The sequence below is a fragment of the Salvelinus fontinalis genome, chromosome 29 (genome assembly GCF_029448725.1).
Source record: "Salvelinus fontinalis isolate EN_2023a chromosome 29, ASM2944872v1, whole genome shotgun sequence".
In the NCBI taxonomy this organism is placed as follows: Eukaryota; Metazoa; Chordata; class Actinopteri; order Salmoniformes; family Salmonidae; genus Salvelinus; species Salvelinus fontinalis.
In genome coordinates, this window is record NC_074693.1 from 8,054,588 (window position 1) to 8,074,253 (window position 19,666).

Sequence of the window (19,666 nt, forward strand, 5' to 3'; positions counted from 1 at the left end):
TGTTGTCAAACATTGCAGATAGTAACGCCATGAATAGAGCAGACATGATTCCTTGTTCTACAGGTCGGAGGGGCATGTTTGTTCTACATAACATATTTCTATCTGAACGTTTTAAAACGTGTGTCGTGCTGAAAGTGCCCGATCATTATAGTGTAATATTGTGTGATACCGCCTCCTTCAGGGCAAACCACATACTGCACAATCATAGTTTTCAGAATCAGTTGGACACATTGTTGTGAAAAGAGGCATATCACACAGAAATGCGACCATCTGTGATTTCATTACACCTTTAAATACCCCCTTACACCTTTAAAATGTTATTTTAAAGGTGTAGTGATCATTGTTATTACAATGATCACTATATAACAAGAACAGGCTGTCGTGGCAGATCTTACAGTATCAGAACTACGGAAACAAACAAACTAGCTGTCTCACAATTCAAAATATATTAATGTACACAAGAAAATGAACTTACATTTCACTTTCTAATATTTATCACAAAAACACTGAAAATGTAAGCCTGTGAAAATATCTTTGTCATGGGCAATACAAACCACCTAACTATCAGCCTACACCACACTTCACCCTCAAATTCTAATCTGGAACTCAAAGCCAGTTCCACTGCTTTATTTCATTGGCCCCCTCTAACCAGGGGCTGATTTAGACCTGGGACACCAGGTGAATGCAATAAATGATCAGGTAAAAGAGAAAACCAGCAGCTCCGGACATCGTAGGGTAGGGGTGTCAAACTCTCGCTGCATCTCTCCTACAGCCTCGGGAGAAGCGAAGGTCGAGTCACGTGTCCTCCGAAACATGACCCGACAAACCGTGCATCTTAACTCCCGCCCGCTTAACCAGCCGCACCAATGTGTCGGAGGAAACACCGTTCAACTGACGACCAAAGTCATCCTGCAGGCGGCCGGCCCGCCACAAGGAGTCGCCTGCAGGCGGCCGGCCCGCCACAAGGAGTCGCCTGCAGAGCCCCCCCCCCTGACCAAACCCTCCGCTGACCCGGAAGACACAGGGCCAATTGTGCGCCAACCTATGGGACTCCCGGTCACAGCCAGTTGTGACATAGCCTGGGATCGAACCCGGGTGTGTAGTGACGCCTCAAGCACTGCGATGCAGTGCCTTAGACCACTGCGCCCCTCGGGAGGCCCCTTGGTTCATCCTTTCAATTAAGACCTAGACAATCAGGTGTGGGGAGTTCCTTACTAATTAGTGACCTTAGTCCATCAATCAAGTACAAGGTTGGAGAGAAAACCTGCAGACACTTGACCCTCCGTGGAATGAGTTTGGCACGTGCCATATGGTAAGATTTGCATAGCCCTGTACTACACCATCTTGACAATGATTGATTATCTTCTACATTTTAATTGAGAAGAGATCTGAGACCTGAGAGGCCCAACGTCAGCTGGGAAAAGCTGTAGACAAAACAATAACAGCAGGTAATACAGGCCAGAACCCATATTGTCCCAGGCCCCATAGGGACCATCACACTACCTTGAACTCAGTTACACACTCACTGATCCCCGGCCAAGCCTCAGAACATGAGCTGAGAGGGTGGAGAGGTCTGAGGAGAGGAGAGGAGAGGAAGGGAAGGAGAATTGAAGTCAAATGGTGCACAGACAAAAGACACTTCACATGGCTGCTCACACATCACAATACACACTGCCTCAACTACAGTAATGACCACATGGTGGTGTACTAGGACTACTGACAAAGATGTCATGTGACAGCCACCAAAAACAAAACACATTTCTGGGTGACAAAATCCACAGATACATTAAATAAAGGGATATATATATATAAATATAGCACATTCAAGTATTCTGAGAGAGAATGGGCCTGTCTGTGTCCTAACCTGACCTAACTGTCCAGAGGGCTGCCAGTGACACAGCAAGGAACAGCCTCTGTCTTGGCCACAGCTATGTCAGGAAAACTAAAGATGATCCAATCTTATCTGGATCCAGCTGTTGCTAATATTATATGGAATTAATCAGGGTGTTAGAGAGATGGAGAGACACCTGGGTGACAGACCCGTCACCACATGTTGTCCGGCCTTGGAATGGAGAGCTAGAGCAAAAGAGAGAAAAAGGAAGAGCGAGAGAGAGGAGACAGAGAGAGAAGGCAGAGACAGCGAGAGAGGAGAAAGAGAGAGAAAGAGAGAGATTGAGAGAGAGAGAGAGGAGACAGATAGAGCGAGAGAGGGGAAACAGAGAGAAAGAGAGAGAGCGAGAGAGAGGAGAGTGAGAGAGAGGAGAGCGAGAGAGAAGAGACAGCGAAAGAGAGGAGACAGAGAGAGCGAGAGAGGAGCCAGAGATGGAGAGCGAGTGAGCGAGCGAGAGAGGAGACAGAGAGAGAGCGAGCGAGCGAGCAAGCGAGAGAGAGAGAGGAGACAGAGAGAGAGAGAGAGAGCGAGAGAGAGCGAGAGAGAGGAGACAGAGAGCGAGAGAGGAGACAGAGATGGAGAGAGCGAGCGAGAGAGAGGAGACAGAGAGAGAGGAGACAGAGAGAGAGAGCGAGAGAGGGAAGACAGAGAGCGAGAGAGGGAAGACAGAGAGCGAGCGAGAGGAGACAGAGAGCAAGAGAGAGAAGACAGAGAGCAAGAGAGAGCAAGAAAGAGAGAGTTGTTGAGTATTGTGTCTGAGGATGAATTGATACAGGGGGGAATAGAGTTATATGAAGGGGAACAGATGAACTCTTCAACCTCAAACAGGTGTTGGGAGTGAAAAAAAATACTTTAGGGGACTTTGTTCCGACTGTGTTGGGACAATAAAGCCAGACAAGATTAAACCATTTAGGACAATGATTTTTAAATCGTGTTCATATTTGAATCAAATGTATGATTTTTTTTAATGTTACAATTACAAAATGTATATTCATGATAAGGTAATGTGTTAGTTGTTCATTTTTACTTTTTCCCACTTTATTTAGGTCTAGCCTACACATGACTTCCGTTGGCTCTCAGCCTACCAAACAATAACTTGTGTTTGTAATTGACATAACAAATCCATAAGTGTTTGTAAACAACCTATGTGTATGTGTAACAAATGTGTATCTTAGTAGGCGATAAAGGCATATTGGCGACATTCTCAGATGACTGACGGAACAAATGTATTGAATCTAGCTAAATTGTTTTTTTGCATTGAGTAAATTACATTATGGAAATGTGGTAGGCCTAAATGCTAATTCATAATGATCAAATAATGATATATTACTTTTCTTTTAGAACGAACATTTAACTGCATCACACCTAACAATATTGTCTGATCAAACAGAATTCTATATTTACAAATTACAATTTCAATAATTCTGTAGGCCTAATTTGATTTATCTTAATTTATCTAAATTAAATCCCAAGACAACAAAAAAAAATCAAAATTTGTCACATAATCAGTGACAAAAAAAACACTAAAAACAGTTGTTTGTCTGTCACGCACTAATACATGTTTTATCTCGAAGGGCAAGTTAACTGAAACTAACATCCACAGTAGAGTAGACCTAAAGATGGACTACAATTGAACACTGCATAACAATATCGACTTCCGTTAGGCTAAAAATCAATGATCAACGATGTTAATTCTGATTGTTTATCAGATCAACGATTAAACCTGCTTATCTTTCCGAGGTAATTAGTCAGCGCCATTAGAAAGGTGTCGAGATCACCAATATGATTGACAGGTCTCGAGGACGGAGGAAAGACGCTAGACCCCGGCGCTAATGCGCGTGGCGTCTGCTCGCGCCGCTTTCCCCACAGTCCACACACGGGAACGGTCGCAGACTCATTAGATAAAGCACACACACAGCGCCCCAGAATATCCTCAATTATCCCGTCCAGCGGAAGTTTTTAAGCAGCCTTATCTATCGCTTTATCTGACTGGTGCTAAAGAAAGACGGGTCGGGGGAGGGAGAGAAATACATTGTACTTAAAAAATTAAAAAAAGTAATTTAACAGACGCTCTTATCCAGAGCGACTTACTCTAGTGAGTGCATTCATGTTCGTACTTTTTCATCGAGAGAGAGAAAGAGAGAGAAAGAGAGAGAGAGAGAGAGAGAGAGAGAGAGAGAGAGAGAGAGAGAGAGAGAGAGAGAGAGAGAGAGAGAGAGAGAGAGAGAGAGAGAGAGAGAGAGAGAGAGAGAGAGAGAGAGAGAGAGAGAGAGAGAGAGAGAGAGAGAGAGAGAGAGAATGCATTAGGGATATGAACCATGCGCCTAATAGGCCTGTCATGTTCAATTTGGGCAGTTGACACAGAGAGTGCTTTGCAGTCGGTCTTGCAGAATTGAGGTCAATTTAACTGAAATTCCATGTTATGAAATGAATTAAGCTTGAAATGGAATTAACTCAAACTCTGTCAGATAGGCCTGAAGGTCCTAGGACAGGCCGGTCTGTCATCAACTGTGAATAACCTTCAAACTTTTATTGAGATTCGTCACAACAGACTGCAGCCAACTCAATGTTAATTGTTTGCGAACGTTAAGAGGAAAGAATCTGACATGAAGAATGAAACGGTTTCCATGCTCTACATTGAAGCTCGTCTGAGTTCCGTTCGTTTACTTTATTTCACCAATTATTGCTGCGCGAGACACGGCAGTGTTGACGCTCTACTCCTCGCGACCATTCATCAGCTTTCGCGGCGCGCAAATAGTCTTAAAAACTATAAACACCGCGAGCCGGGTCGGAGACAGAGGGACCCATTTAGTTCCCGGGGTCTGTGTTAAACGCTGCTGGAGATAAAACAAACGATAATACTGTCTGTCTCCGCACCGCTGTCTCCACCAGCATTAATAATGGGTGCGATGCCAGCCCTGTGCGAGGTCCTCTCAGTGCGTCTTGGAATCTTTACGCACACCAATTCTCCCCAAAAGCCTTGTCCTACTGATATTTTATTGGATGCATTTTTAGAGAATAACGTGACTTATCGAATAACTAGGCATATGACACTACAAAAGTAGGGCCTAGTGTACATTTTTGGTGTACATAGCCTGTACATAACGGCTGCCAGTAGGTCTAGACGAATGTGTCATAATGCATGACTACAGAAATGTTATGGTATGTGTGACAGTCCTGGCCCGGCTGCGCTGCGTGGGTGGGAGGATGCTGGTTTGTTGTCTGTTATCACTTCCTGAAAGTCAGGCCAGTGTATGAAGAGACATGTTGGTCCCTATGGTCTTGCTGCCAGGGAAGTTCCCTCCACCTAGACGCTTTTCTGCCTTACTGCTCTTATTCCCACCCCTTTGTGCATTATCAGTATACCTATCCACCCCTATGTATCCCCCAACCAACACACTTAACCTAAACCGGGTTCGTACCCCATTACCAACCTTACCCCCAAAACCTAAATATTGACCTTAAACCAGGTTCGTATCCTCTACCCAACCATCCTGTTTCGTCTGGTCCTTTGATTTACTGTCTTGCTCAATGTTGCTTTCATTCATGTCATCGATTTTATGATCTTATGTACTGCACTTGTTTTTATGTAGGGAAGCAGGTTGCCTAGCGGTTAAGGGTGTAACCGAAAGGTCACTGGTTCGAATCTCTAAGGTGGAAAAATCTGCAGTTCTGCCCTTGAGCAAGACAGTTAACAAACAACAACTGCTCAACGGGCGCCGATGACGTAGATGTCGATTAAGGCAGCTCCCCGCACCTCTCTGATTCAGAGTTGGGTTAAATGCGGAAGACACATTTTGGGTGAAAGGCATTCAGTTGTGTAACTGACTAAGCATCTCCTTGCATACTTTTAATGGCCGCCCCCAAAAAATGTATCATCATTAAACAATTAAACAGAACCAAACACAGACAGACAGGCTCGTGCACACATAGAAAAAGGTTCCAGTATTTATTCTATTCTCTTTTGCCTTCAACCATATACATTTTACGGGGAAATATTAATAAAAATGGATAATAAATTCCAACCATCTATTGTGGACAAAAGGCTTGTTTGTGACGGTGCGTAATGGGGCTTAAGGTGCATTCTGGATTCAGATGCAGCACGGACATGTAGGGTTACATTACTAGCTATTATTTCAACATCACCGGAACTGGCAACACCAATAGGATGCCCCCTAATAACGTCCAATGAGAGACTTAACCTCCTCCCTCATCCCCCCCTCTCTCTCCCGCTGCATAGCAGAAAGAGGCCAAGAAAAGTTAGGGACTCGAGTTGATAGTCAAGATCCCCCTCGGTTAAACAAACGAGTACTTGAGCTCAGTAAATATTACCAAGAAGAGGAGATTTTGGAATCATCGGTTTGTTGCCATTTATATGTCAGATCAACTGTTCCTTGGCAATGTTTTCCAGCCCCAGTACGTCCACACCCTTCTCGGTTAAGGATATATTAAACCTGGAGCAGCACACTAGAGCTGAGGACCTGGTCTCACTGGACATCTCTCCACGGATGGACTGTGCCTTACCGACCTCCTCCTGCATGCTGGGCCGCCTGAAACAGGAGCCGCTCCGGGAGATGTCGTCTGGAGGCTCGCTGTTTGGAGAGGAGCTCCATGAGGCTAAAGCCAACAGAAATACTGCCCTCAACTTCTCCGCTGCCTTCTATGGGAAATCTTTCTTAGAAATGGACATCAAGGATGGCAAGACGGACAGATTTGAGGGGAAATACAGAAAAGGTAATAGTTTGTGATATTAGTATCGAAATAGCCCTAAGTAGGCCTAAGTGAAAATCTGAATAATTATGTAAGTAACTAAACAGATTTGCGTCAGACACAATCTAAAACGTGTAGGCTAAGGATAAGACATTTCACAAGTGATGTAATAGTAATGCTACTCCTAGTGTACACCCTTATTCTGGAATAAGAACAGTCAAAGTGGCCTAATCTATTTTACAATTAAGGAGAAAATAAAGGAAAGTTGTAATTGAAGTTTAGATTTAATTCTCTCGTCGGGATTCCAAACAGTTCCATGGAAGTTTGATTACAATGTAGAAAATATAGCATTCATAATCGACTGAACCCATTTTACTTTTTGGACTCTAGGATGTAGGGCAGACCTAGAAAGTTTGTCTAAACCAAGTCTTGCGTAAAAGTCTCCGAGCTGAATTCCTATTGTTGGGTGCTTTATACAATTTAACATACTGGAATTAAATTAAATATGTCTTAATTTATTCGTTTATTTCTATTCCACCAGACATGTCCTACATCTCTCAGAGTGAGCCGGTGGAGGACCTGAAGTCAGAGGACCCGGATCTGCCCGCCAAACCCCGGAAGCGCAGGAAGCCGCGCGTGCTGTTCTCACAGGCGCAGGTGTATGAGCTGGAGCGTCGCTTTAAGCAGCAGAAGTACCTGTCGGCTCCGGAGAGAGATCACCTGGCCGGGGTGCTCAAACTGACCCCCACACAGGTCAAGATCTGGTTCCAGAACCGCCGCTACAAGTGCAAGAGACAGCGACAGGACCAGAGCCTGGAGATGGTCGGTATCCCGCCGCCGAGACGCATCTCAGTCCCAGTACTGGTCCGAGATGGGAAGCCCTGCCTTGGAGACTCGACGACCTATAATAGTTCATATAATGTGGGCCTTAACCATTTCACGTATAATAGTTATCCAGCGTTCAGTAATTATCCCAGTCCTGGCTGTAATATGAACCATGCGTGTAACTATCCCACCACTGCGGTTCAGTCTATCCAGCCCTCACCAAACAACGGGAATTACATGAACTTCGGCGTTGGGGAGTTAAATAACGTTCAAAACACGTTTCCGTCCGGCAATGGAGTGTCTTCTTTACATGGAATCAGAGCGTGGTGAACGAAGGATCGATATATTATCGTCAGACAAATTGTTTTAAATTGCATGCGCTTTTGCAATGGATGCATAGGCTTACTTGAGTGTTATGTCGATATATTCCATGTACTATACTTCGACTGGCAAACTCTTGATGGATGCTTAAACTACATTTATTTTATTTTCATTAGGTTACTAGTTTCTGAGATGGAATAGGGAGTTAATTGTGCTGTTGTATAGGAGATGAAGGTATCTTCTTCAGTGGGAAGGAAAAAGACGTATACAATTTGTCAGTGGACATCTTTCCCTCACGATCACCGTTTTCTTTGAGGTCACACATGTACTGTAAGGCAATTATGTTTGTGGGTACTTAATACACGTATTATATGTAAATAAAGCTTTTCTTTTATGTAAATTCTAATTTTCCTGCATGAATTTGATAGGCTATTTCACGGGGGCGGACTACAGGACATATTCCGAGGCAGGGGTGGGAAAAGTAGCCAAATGTCATACTGTAGTAAAAGTAAAGATACCTTAATAGAAAAAGTGAAAGTCACCCAGTTAAATACTACTTGAGTAAAATCCTAAAGGTTTTAAATATGCTTAAGTATCAAAAGTAAATGTAATTACTAAAATGTACTTTTTACTTTTGATACTTAAGTATAAATCATTTAAAATTCCTTATATTAAGCAAAGCAGACGGCCACATTTTCCAGTTGTTTTATTTTATTTACGGATAGCCAGGGGGCACACTCCAACGCTCAGACATCATTTACAAACAAACCATGTGTTTAGTGAGTCCACCAGATCAGAGACAGCAGGCATGACCAGGGATGTTCTCTTGATAAGTGTGTGAATTATACCATTTTCCTGTCCTGCTAAGCGTTCAAAATGTACTTTTGAAAAATGTATGGAGTAAAAAGTACATCATTTTCTTTAGGAATGTAGTGAAGTAAAAGTTGTTAAAAATATAAATAGTAAAGTAAAGATACCCCCTTAAGTAGTACTTTAAAGTATTTTTACTTAAGTACACCACACCATTGTCCTGAAGGACATGTTTTAAATGAATAAATATGAACAAACAACTAGAACAGGACACAATTATATCACCTGGTTATTTCTAATCATCTTCGATTGTTTATAAATGATTTCTAAATATGAAATGTAACCTTTCGACCAATTATAATTTTAGGCCTAGTGCTTTCATAGAACTATAGCCTATCACTACGAATTCTATTGACCATTAGTTCTTTAAAAGGCTAAAGGTAATACTTTATTTCTAATATTCATTACTATTATGCTTAATAAAACATGGATTCGCCTAATTGTATTGTATTATTAATCATATATAATAATAGCCTACATTAAAATCGTTACAATAGGCCTAGACGACAACAATTGTCAAATCGATGAGGAAATAATGTTCAAGATCACACAATCTATGCATTTAAATAATTTTTTACTTTACAACCACTAAATCTCCAGAGTTTTTTCTTCAGTTTCACGACTCACTAGGCTACAAATTGAACAAACACCAGGCCAATCCTAGCACATAAAGATACCATATGTCAGTGTGTTTTAATATTAGAAAAATCGTCCATCACGGTAGCATATAGTAATTGCCATTGTCTATAGCCAGCACACATTACCAGTAATCCATGTCAAACAATCTCACTCGCTACCCGTGCAGCGGTTCACGTATGTTTAACGTCAGGTTAAACCCTTCAAGTGGCTATTAGAGACCTTCAATCTACTATAACTGGAAACTAAAGTATTTTTTTTTTAACACAACGACTTACCGGCCTCTCCATAAAATATGTTTGGAGCATGTCACGCAATTTTGACTAAATAAGACAAATATGTGGAGGGCTTTAGACGTGTCTTGTATATAGGCTAAGTCTATAGGTCCGGCCTACAAGGTCACGCCCAGTTAGACCTTCTTCTACAGGTGCATGTCAGTCCACATTAGGCGAGGTCGTGAGATAGCATCACTGACATAATTTAAATATTTACAGAAAGGTCTGTGACCGTTCAGAAGGGTTGTGTTTAAAGTCCATCAGACGTGTCGTCAGTAGAAACAGTTCATGGTTTGGGCAAATGCGTTCATCATCCTCATCATTAATCAGACAGTTACCGCTGATCCACAGTCAAATTCTGAAATCTCCCACAGGCCCCCAGAAATACACTGACAAATGTATTTTGAAACAGTACCGAATAACCTAAAAAAACATCATTGCACATGCAGGCCCTAAATTTAAACAGCCTTGTTTAATGTGCCTGTAGAATAGCCATAATATTTATTGATACCTGTCATTAATATGCCTATATGATAATTACATTTTAGTAATTTAGCAGACACTTGTCCAGTGTCTTACAAAAGATGCTGATGAAACGGATTTATATACAGTGCCTTTAGAAAGTATTCATACCCCTTGACATATTCCACATGTTGCCTTTCAGCCTGAATTAAAAATGGATTAAATATATTCTCACCCATCTACACACAATATCCCATAATGATAAAGTGAAAACATGGTTATTAGAAATGTTAGCAAATTTATTTACAATGAAATACAGAAATATAACATTGACATAATTATTCACACGCCTGAACATGGTTTTCCGCTAGGATTTTGCCTGTGCTTAGCTCCATTCTGTAAAAACTCCCCAGTTCTTAATGATTACAATCATACCCATAACATGATGCAGCCACCACTATGCTTGAAAATATGGAGAGTGGTACTCAGTAATGTGTTGAATTGTATTTGCCTCAAATATAACACTTTGTATTGAGGACAAAATGTGAATTGCTTTGCGACAGTTTTTGCAGTATTACTTTTAGTGCCTTGTTGCAAACAGGATGCATGTTTTGGAATAATTTTATTCTGTACAGGCTTAATTATTTTCACTCTGTCATTTAGGTTAGTATTGTGGAGTAAGTACAATGTAGTTGATCCATCCTCAGTTCTCCCATTACAGCCATTAATCTCTGGAACTGTTTTACAGTCACCATTGGCCTCATGGTGAAATCCCTAAGCGGTTTCCTTGCTCTCCAGCAACTGAGTTAGGAAGGAAGCCTGCATCTTTGTAGTGACTGGGTGTATTAATACACCATCCAAAAGGTAATTAATAACTTTACCATGCTCAAATTCAATGTCTGCATTTTTTTTACTACTCATTTACCAATACTTTAGGTGCCCTTCTTTTGCGAGGCATTGGAAAAATGCACTGCTCGACTGAGACTTACAGATAATTGTATGTGTGGGGTACAGAGATGAGGTAGTTCATCAAAAAGACAATGCAATTTGTTATGTGACTTAATAAGCACTATTTCACTCCTGAACGTATTTAGGCTTGCCATAACAAAGGGGTTGAAAACTGAAATTTCAGCTTTTCATTTTTAATGAATAACATTTCTAAAGACACACTTTGATATTATGGAGTAGAGTGTGTAGATCAGTGACACATCCCAATTTAATCCATTTTAAATTCAGGCTGTAACAACAAAATGTGGAAAAAGTTAAGGAGTGTGAATACTTTCTGAAGGCCCTGTAGCACATGAAAAGCCCTTTAGGCAGCATTGTGTGGGGGAGCCCACTTCCCCTCACTCTGTGGTACTCAGTGTAGAACACAGTTCAGGACCTGCCACTAAACAGGACCTATTCACATTTCAAGATCATGCACACCTCTCCTCTTGATTGACACTATCACGGTGCTATGTAAGAATAGCTCCATTTGCTTGACATAGAGCTGCTATAAGTGTGCAGCTAAAGGGACGGGATGAGGATTTGGAGGAGCACAATGGCTGCCACTTTAAAACGAGTAAGAACCGCTTAGCCTTCTCTTAGGTCTATTGACTCTCTCCACATGTACTCACTAATGCGTCACTGTAAAAAATTGTTTTTAAAAATGTTGTAATGTCACAAAATCTGTGGTTTTATATAGTTAACCGTAGTAGTACAGCGTACCTGGAGCAAATTATGGTTAAGTGCCTTGTTCAAGGGCACATCAGATTTTTCACCTTGTCAGTTCGGGTATTCGAACCAGCAACCTTCCGGTTACTGGCCCAACGCTGTAACCACTAGGCTACCTGCACAGTCTGTCCCCACTGATTCGGAGTCAGATATGATCCATAACACACGCAACTGAGACAACTCAGGTTGACAAAGTCAGAGGCCTTTATTGGTACACTGAATAGAAACGTCAACATGAAAACAGATTTATATTTCCCAAATGACATGTGAGACCGTCACCATAAAGAGGGTAGAGAGGTCATGCAGCTACCAGCCCCCCTCTACACACATCCCTTCCAAAGTGTTGAAAAGGCAACGTCAGATAACAGGTCCACGCAAACCTAAAAATACCCCCCCACCTTCCACCCCCGGTGGAAAGAAAGGGAGCAGGAGAGGGAAACGGGTCAGAATAATCTGCTTTTCTGGGTCTTATCTGAAGAAAGGCAGAGATGCATGGTTCCTTATCGGTGACTATGTGATTACTGCCACAGCTTTTCAGATTTGTTTCTGCCCTGGTGCCAGGGCTGCTCAGTTCCCCCTGCTGCTAGCTTTTCTGCCCTGGTTGGTCAGCACTGTACCCAGTACTGTTCACCCTGCTGCCAGCTACTGAGAGCAGGCCTCACCACTGCTGAGCCAAGCCAAGCCAGCTAGCTCCGTAAGGAAATACTGACGACCACATGCTAGACCAGAGTCACTGAAACTTGTGTGGGTGATATGTACATCCTACATGTCCAGGCTGCTGCTTGGAGAGTCATTTTTTTTATTTTTACACTATTTAATAATGTCAACGTTTTGTTCAAAAACTGATTACATTACAGAGAATGTGTTACACATTGACATGAATCCCTATACTTCAAATAATGGTCCAGCGAAATTGTAATCTGCATTGAATAAGGCAACTACTAAAACACATTTATTTCTCTTTCAGAGCAGGATATAAATAACTGGGCAACAGCTTTAACTTCCTGCAATGGAATAATACATTAACATGATAATCATGTAGGTATGTGTATGTATATATGTGTATATGTATGCATACGTGAATGGATATATATATTTACCAAAAAATATATGGGGGATTGGAAATGATGCAGACAATTACATTGGAAGCAACATTCTTTCCACAATATTAAGCTGATCCACCCCCAAGGAAAAAAAAAAAAAAAAAAAAAAACATGATAATCATAACAATTGGTTACATTAACCATCAAACTTTCCTCTAAGTATTGCAAAAAGCTGATATTCCTTCCATGACGAACAACTAATGTTTAAAATAGGCTTATCCCCAAAGCCATTACTACTGTGTGTGTGCACGTCTTTAAAATGTTGATATGGATTTACATTAATAAGCAGTATGTTAATCTTACAATACTTATCTCACACGACTCATGTCATAAATTAGCTTATATGATCATAGTTACTCTTATCAAAGTTGCTCTAAAAGTTACTTAGTTTAAGTTAGTTGTGTCTGGTCTGGAGGAAAAATAATCTCTTCTTGCGGATGTAGAAGACCGCGGTGAGAAAGAGTACGAGAGCGAGGAAGATGAGCAGTTTGTCAGTGAGCTCCCTGCGGTTGTACTTAGTGATGAGCTTTCTCCCCAGCTGGATGGTTCCGGTCATGGCCTTAAACTCATCATTCATCTCCAGGACCGCCTGAGACGAGGTTGCTACGGAGGAGAGAGAACACACTGGGCAAAGACTTTGGGTTTGGACATACAGTTGAAGTCTGAAGTTTACATACACCTTAGCGAAATACATTTAAACTCAGTTTGTCACAATTCCTGACATTTAATCCTAGTAAAAAAATCCCCGTCTTAGGTCAGTTAGGATCACCACTTTATTTTAAGAATGTGAAATGTCAGAATAATAGTAGAGAGAAGGATTTATTTCAGCTTTAATTTCTTTCATCACATTCCCAGTGGGTCAGAAGTTTACATACACTCAATTAGTATTTGGTAGCATTGCCTTTAAATTGTTTAACTTTGGTCAAACTTTTCAGGTAGCCTTCCACAAGCTTCCCACAATAATTTGGGTTAATTTTGGCCCATTCCTCCTGACAGAGCTGGTGTAACTGAGTCAGGTTTGTAGGCCTCCTTGCTTGCACATGCTTTTTAAGTTCTGCCCACAAATTTTCTAGGATTGAAGTCAGGGCTTTGTGATGGCCACTCCAATAACTTGACTTTGTTGTCCTTAAGACATTTTGCCACAACTTTGGAAGTATGCTTGGGGTCATTGTCCATTTGAAAGACCCATTTGCGACCCCGCTTTAAATTCTTGACTGATGACTAGAGATGTTGCTTCAATATATCCACATAATTTTCCTCCCTCATGATGTTATCTATTTTGTGAAGTGCACCAGTCCCTCCTGCAGCAAAGCACCCCTTCAACATGATGCTGCCACCCCCGTGCTTCATGGTTGGGATAGTGTTCTTTGGCTTGCAAGCCTCCCCCTTTTTCCTCCAAAACATAACGATGGTCATAATAGCCAAACAGTTCTATTTTTGTTTCTTCAGACCAGAGGACATTTCTCCAAAAAGTACGATATTTGTCCCCATGTGCAGTTGTAAACTGTAGTCTGGCTTTTTTATGGCGGTTTTGGAGCAGTATCTTCTTTCTTGCTAAGCGGCCTTTCAGGTTACGTCAATATAGGACTCGTTTTACTGTGGATATCGATAATTTTGTACCTGTTTCCTCCAGCATCTTCACAAGGTCCTTTGCTGTTGTTCTGGGATTGATTTGCTCTTTTCGCACCAAAGTACGTTCATCTCTAGGAGACAGAACGCGTTTCCTTCCTGAGCGGTATGACGGCTGCATGGTCCCATGGTGTTTATACTTGCGTACTATTGTTTGTACAGATGAACATGGTTCCTTCAGGCATTTGGAAATTGCTCCCAAGGATGAACCAGACTTGTGGAGGTCTACAACTTTTTTTCTGAGGTCTTGGCCGATTTCTTTTGATTTTCCCATGATGTCAAGGAAAGAGGCACTGAGTTTGAAGGTAGGCCTTGAAATACATCCACAGGTACACCTCCAATTGACTCAAATTATGTCAATTAGCCTATCAGAAGCTTCTAAAGCCATGATGTAATTTTCTGGAATTTTCCAAGCTGTTTAAAGGCACAGTCAACTTAGTGTATGTAAACTTCTGACCCACTGGAATTGTGATACAGTAAATGATAAATCAAATAATCTGTCTGTAAACAATTGTTGGAAAAATTACCTGTGTCATGCACAAAGTAGATGTTCTAACCGACTTTCCCAAACTATAGTTTGTTAACAAGAAATTTGTGGAGTGGTTGAAAAACTAGTTTTAATGACTCCAACCTAAGTTTGTGTAAACTTCCGACTTCAACTGTATAAAATACTGCCAGCTGTTACTGCCAGCTGTTTGCTTTTATTTAAATAAAGCAACTGAGAAAGAAACTGTCCTTGGGTCCTCCAATTTGAGGGCTTTTAGTGGAACCATCTCAATATTGTTTCCACCAGTGGTGTAATGGAAGGTAAACACAACAAATGGCACTTACACACCTTTTTTATGTTGCTCAAACGTTTACCCACCTACTGCAAACAAATGCATTGTAAATATAGGGAGTATTACTTTATTCACTGTGAAAGGCGATCAGTGTTTACCCACTTTTTACCACTACATCACTGCTTCTCACTCATCTAGTTCTTCCAGATGTGTAAACACTGAAGGAAAAGGGAGCTAGGGGATGGGGTTAGGGGCCGAAATTATAAACACTAGTGTCCTCTCAGAGACACAGACTCCGATATGATTCACTCTCTGTACTCTAGGGGGAGCCACTCACCCAGCATGGTTATGGATTCCTCGCTCTGCGTCACCTCCTGTGACATCATCTGGTCGATGCTCATCAGGCTCTCTGTGATGTCACTGGACGTCTGGGCCAGGCCTTCTTTAATCACCTTTCTGATTGGAGGAAAAAAATAACAAATAGATAAATTCACTATCTCCTCCATAGAGAAGAGATTCCTTCTCCAGGTTGTCTAGCGACAGTTTACTGGCCAGGTTGGCTTTCTTCCATAAGGTCTGGTTAATGTAGGGATAGAAAATACACTGTTTCATTGGGACGCTTGCGTACAGTTTATGCAGTACAGACTGGATTCAGTACTGAAGCAACAGCAGTAATCCACACTCCTACCATGCTAATCCACACTCCTGCCGTGCTAATCCACACTCCTACCATGCTCTTTTACCTGAGCATCTGCCTGCGGTGTCTGTCCACCTCACTGAGTAGAGCCAGTTTGTCTGACTCCTTGTCCTGCTCCCTCCCCATCTGATCTAGGTCCAGTCAAACACTGTTCAATTCGTCAACAATAACTATGCCGAAAAATACTCGCTAAGTACCTATTTTTCCTGAATAAAACTATGATAACGTGATGCCCTGTGGAAAAAAACATTACCTTTTCATTTTAGTCGACAAAAATGTGACGAGACGAGAATTCCACAAGAGAATAATGGACATTTAATTTAACATGCAGCATATTTTCATCCATTTTGTACAATCAGAAACATGCAAGCAGAATATTTCATGCAATCCTCTCATTGGCAGAATTGGCATCTTTCAGTTGCGCGGTCTGGTTGAGCTGATCTTCCCAGCTCCGCCACACAGCCAGCCGGCGGTCACTTCAGTCACTCTTTGATCACATCAGAAGCTCTATTTCCCCATGTGCGCTGTTATTCATTCATCTGTGTTGCCGCTCTCACGCCGCAGTCAGGAAATGCTACATGTGGTTATTTTTTTCATATGGGAAAAACGAATAAAACTTGTTGACTATTAAAAGTACAGTTATACTTCTGGCATTTTTGTAAAGCTCAAATCCGCTTTTCAATGAAACCACTATTATGTAACCCCTTGACAGGTATGATGGGAAGAAAATTAGAGCTGTAAATTGTTTAACCTGTAGCCAAGCCTTTATAGCCTATATGGTTAATTACTATGGCTGGCATTGGTTATGATCTGCCACAATATCAAATGTTGCCAGCTAAGGTATACGAGGCCTAGTTGGACAAGGCACATGGTGGAAGTTAGAGGTAGCCTAAATATTCATTATTTAATAGACAAAATGCACTCACTAAGTGACTAAAACTAGACTAAAAACTAGACTAAAAACTAGACTAAAATTTAAAACTAACGAAGGATGAATCGTCCCCAGCTTCCAATAGGCTCATTCATCCCTCCTCCTCTCCCCTGTAACTATTACCCATGTCATTGCTGTAAATACGAATGTTCTCAGTCAATTTACATGGTAAAATAAGGGTAAAATAAAAAAAAGTTATGAAATGACTAACAGTTTATTTGGATAGTCTATCTGTAGATGCTCTTCAGACTATCAGTAACATTTAAGCTAACTATATACTAACCCTAAAGCATGAAACACGAGAATCTCACTGCTGATAGACTGCCAATATGTACGTAGTACAGTAGGAGACCGTTTCTTGTCTCGCTAGAACAAAAGCAGTACCTGCTGCGTGCCGAACCGGTAGCAACAAACCTACAGCAAAGGTTGTCAGTGGCCAACAACTTGACTTTGAGCCAATCAGAGAGCACAAACTTCCATGAGGGGGAGCCTAAAAAAGGGCATTTTCTCTGGATGAGCCAGTCACACTTCATATGCAGTGAAGGCTGTGGGATGGTAGCTAGCAAAGTGACAGACGCAATGCCCACAACATTAAATACTTCCTCCAAGCTAGGTAACCACTGTAGCTAGTATTGACAATATATCAGCTAGTTTCTATGAAACAGCTGCTTGTGTTAGCTGCCGAATTAGTGCAATGTCCTTAGCCATGTTGTGCTAGCTAATATGCTAACGTTATCTAGCAAGCTAAACATTTGGCTATGGGCTGGCACTGGCAGTATAGGATTATGGAGAGTGAATTAAAATGTTTCTTCGTGATCTTGCTATGTAGTTACAGTGCCTTCAGAAAGTATTCACAACCCTTGACTTTTTCCACATTTTGTTATGTTACAAATGTATTTAATTGTATTTTTTTGTAAACGATCTACACAAAATACTCTGTCAAAGTGGAAGATTTAAAATATATATATATATTATTAATAGAAAATAAAACACATAGTGTTTTGATGAGATAAGTATTCAACCCCTTGAGTTATACATGTTAGAATCACATTTGGAAGCGTTTACAGCTGTGAGTCTTTCTGTGTAAGTCTGTCTCTAAGATCTTTGCAAACCTGGATTGTACAATATTTGTCCCTAATTCTTAAAAAAAAAAAATTTGGTTAGGTTATTAAAAAATAATGTTTTTTGAAAAGAAAAATTGTTGACATTAAATTCCCTATGCATTGTGGGTTGAAAGCTGTAACACTGAATAAAACAATTAAAATCCCACTCATGATGGTAGTAACTCCTCATTACTGCTTATCACTTATTAACCATAATTTATTCACATGACTTTAATAAAATATTAAATTAGTTGTTCAAAACCAGAAAAATAAACAAAATGTTGGTTATTCACTCAGCACTAATATTTGGCCTTGTGTTTTAGGTTATTGTCCTGTTAAAAGGTGGATTTGTCTCCCAGTGTCTGTTGGAAAGCAAACTGAACCAGGTTTTCCTCTAGGACTTAGCCTGTGCTTAGCTCTACTCCTTTTCTTTTGATCAAAAAATAAATAAACTCTAGACAAGCATACCCATAACATGATGCAGCTATCCCCATGCTTGAAAATATGAAGTGGTACTCAGTGATGTGTTGGATTTGCCCCCAAACATAATGCTTTGTATTCGGGACCAATAGGTGCCCTTCTTTGCAAGGTACTGAAAACCTCCCTGGTCTTTGTCGTTGAATCTGTGCTTGAAATTCACTGCTTGACTGAGGGACCTTACAGATAATTGTATGTGTGGAGTACAAAGACGGGGTAGTGATTAAAATTCATGGAAAACACCATTATTGCACACAGAGTGAGTCCATGCAACTTATCTGACTGTTAAGCAAAATTTTACTCCTGAACTTTAGGCTTTCCATAACAAAGGGGTTGAATACTTAAACTCAAGACACTTCAGCTTATAATTTTTTTAATCATTTGTAAACATTTCTAAAAACATAATTCCATGTTGAGACACTGGGTTATTGTGTGCAGATCAGTGACTAAATCTAAACGTAATCCACTTTAAATTGAGGCTGTAAAACCAAAATGTGGAAAAAGTCAAGGGGTGTGAATACTTTCTGAACGCACTATCTAGTTGTGGACGTCTGGGATATGCTAGCATTAACTAGCTAGCTAAACATTTGTCTATGGAATGGCACTAGCAGTAAGACATTATGAAGAGTGAATTAAAGTGTTTCTTTGTTATCTTTCTAGGTAGTTATCTAGCTGTAGCCATCTGGCTCGTAACAAGGGTTTTCTACTAAATAGCAACATCAGCACCAAATACTTGTATTATTCCATCTGTGTTAGCGCAGATAGCTTGGAATATAGACCATAACCAATATGCACGGATATGCATACAACAACGCTACTGCCACCTTGTGGTGGAGTGTTTCAACAAGGCTGAGTGGCTGACTTCCAAGGTCTTTGCTGTGTGAACTCTAAAGAGATCGAACAGTGTCGGCAGTCAAGAAGTGGTAGGTAAACCCCCTTTGTTTTTACACTGCTGCTACTCGCTGTTTATCACTTTACCCCTACCTACATGTACAAATTACCTTGACTAACCTGTACCCCCACACATTGACTCGGTACTGCCTGTATATAGCCTCGTAATTATTTTATTGTGTTACTTTTAATTTTATACTTTATTTAGTAAATATTTTCTTAGCTATTTCTTGAACGGCATTGTTGGTTAAGGACTTGTAGGTAAGCATTTCATGGTAATGTTGAATTTGGCGCATGTGACAAATAAAATTGGTTTTGATTTAAGTACTGTCTGTCGGCAGGCAAATGTT

At 40.9% G+C, this 19,666-nt stretch overlaps 2 protein-coding genes across 2 annotated transcripts; one reads left to right on the forward strand and one right to left on the reverse strand.

The window, feature by feature from the left end:
• The first annotated feature begins 6,158 nt into the window (after positions 1-6,158).
• LOC129827241 (homeobox protein Nkx-2.5-like) lies at positions 6,159-8,124 on the forward strand. The gene is made up of 2 exons (XM_055887977.1): positions 6,159-6,625; positions 7,143-8,124. Exons 1-2 carry the CDS (start codon positions 6,292-6,294, stop codon positions 7,754-7,756), a joined length of 948 nt encoding a protein of 315 aa, XP_055743952.1. The 5' UTR covers positions 6,159-6,291; the 3' UTR covers positions 7,757-8,124.
• Positions 8,125-11,887: 3,763 nt separating this feature from the next.
• On the reverse strand, positions 11,888-16,040 carry LOC129827205 (vesicle transport protein SEC20-like). Its single transcript, XM_055887944.1, has 3 exons — positions 15,961-16,040; positions 15,555-15,673; positions 11,888-13,412 (listed from the first exon to the last, which is right to left on the reverse strand). The coding sequence occupies exons 1-3, from the start codon at positions 16,038-16,040 to the stop codon at positions 13,204-13,206; spliced, it is 408 nt and encodes a 135-aa protein (XP_055743919.1). The 3' UTR covers positions 11,888-13,203.
• Positions 16,041-19,666: the final 3,626 nt, after the last annotated feature.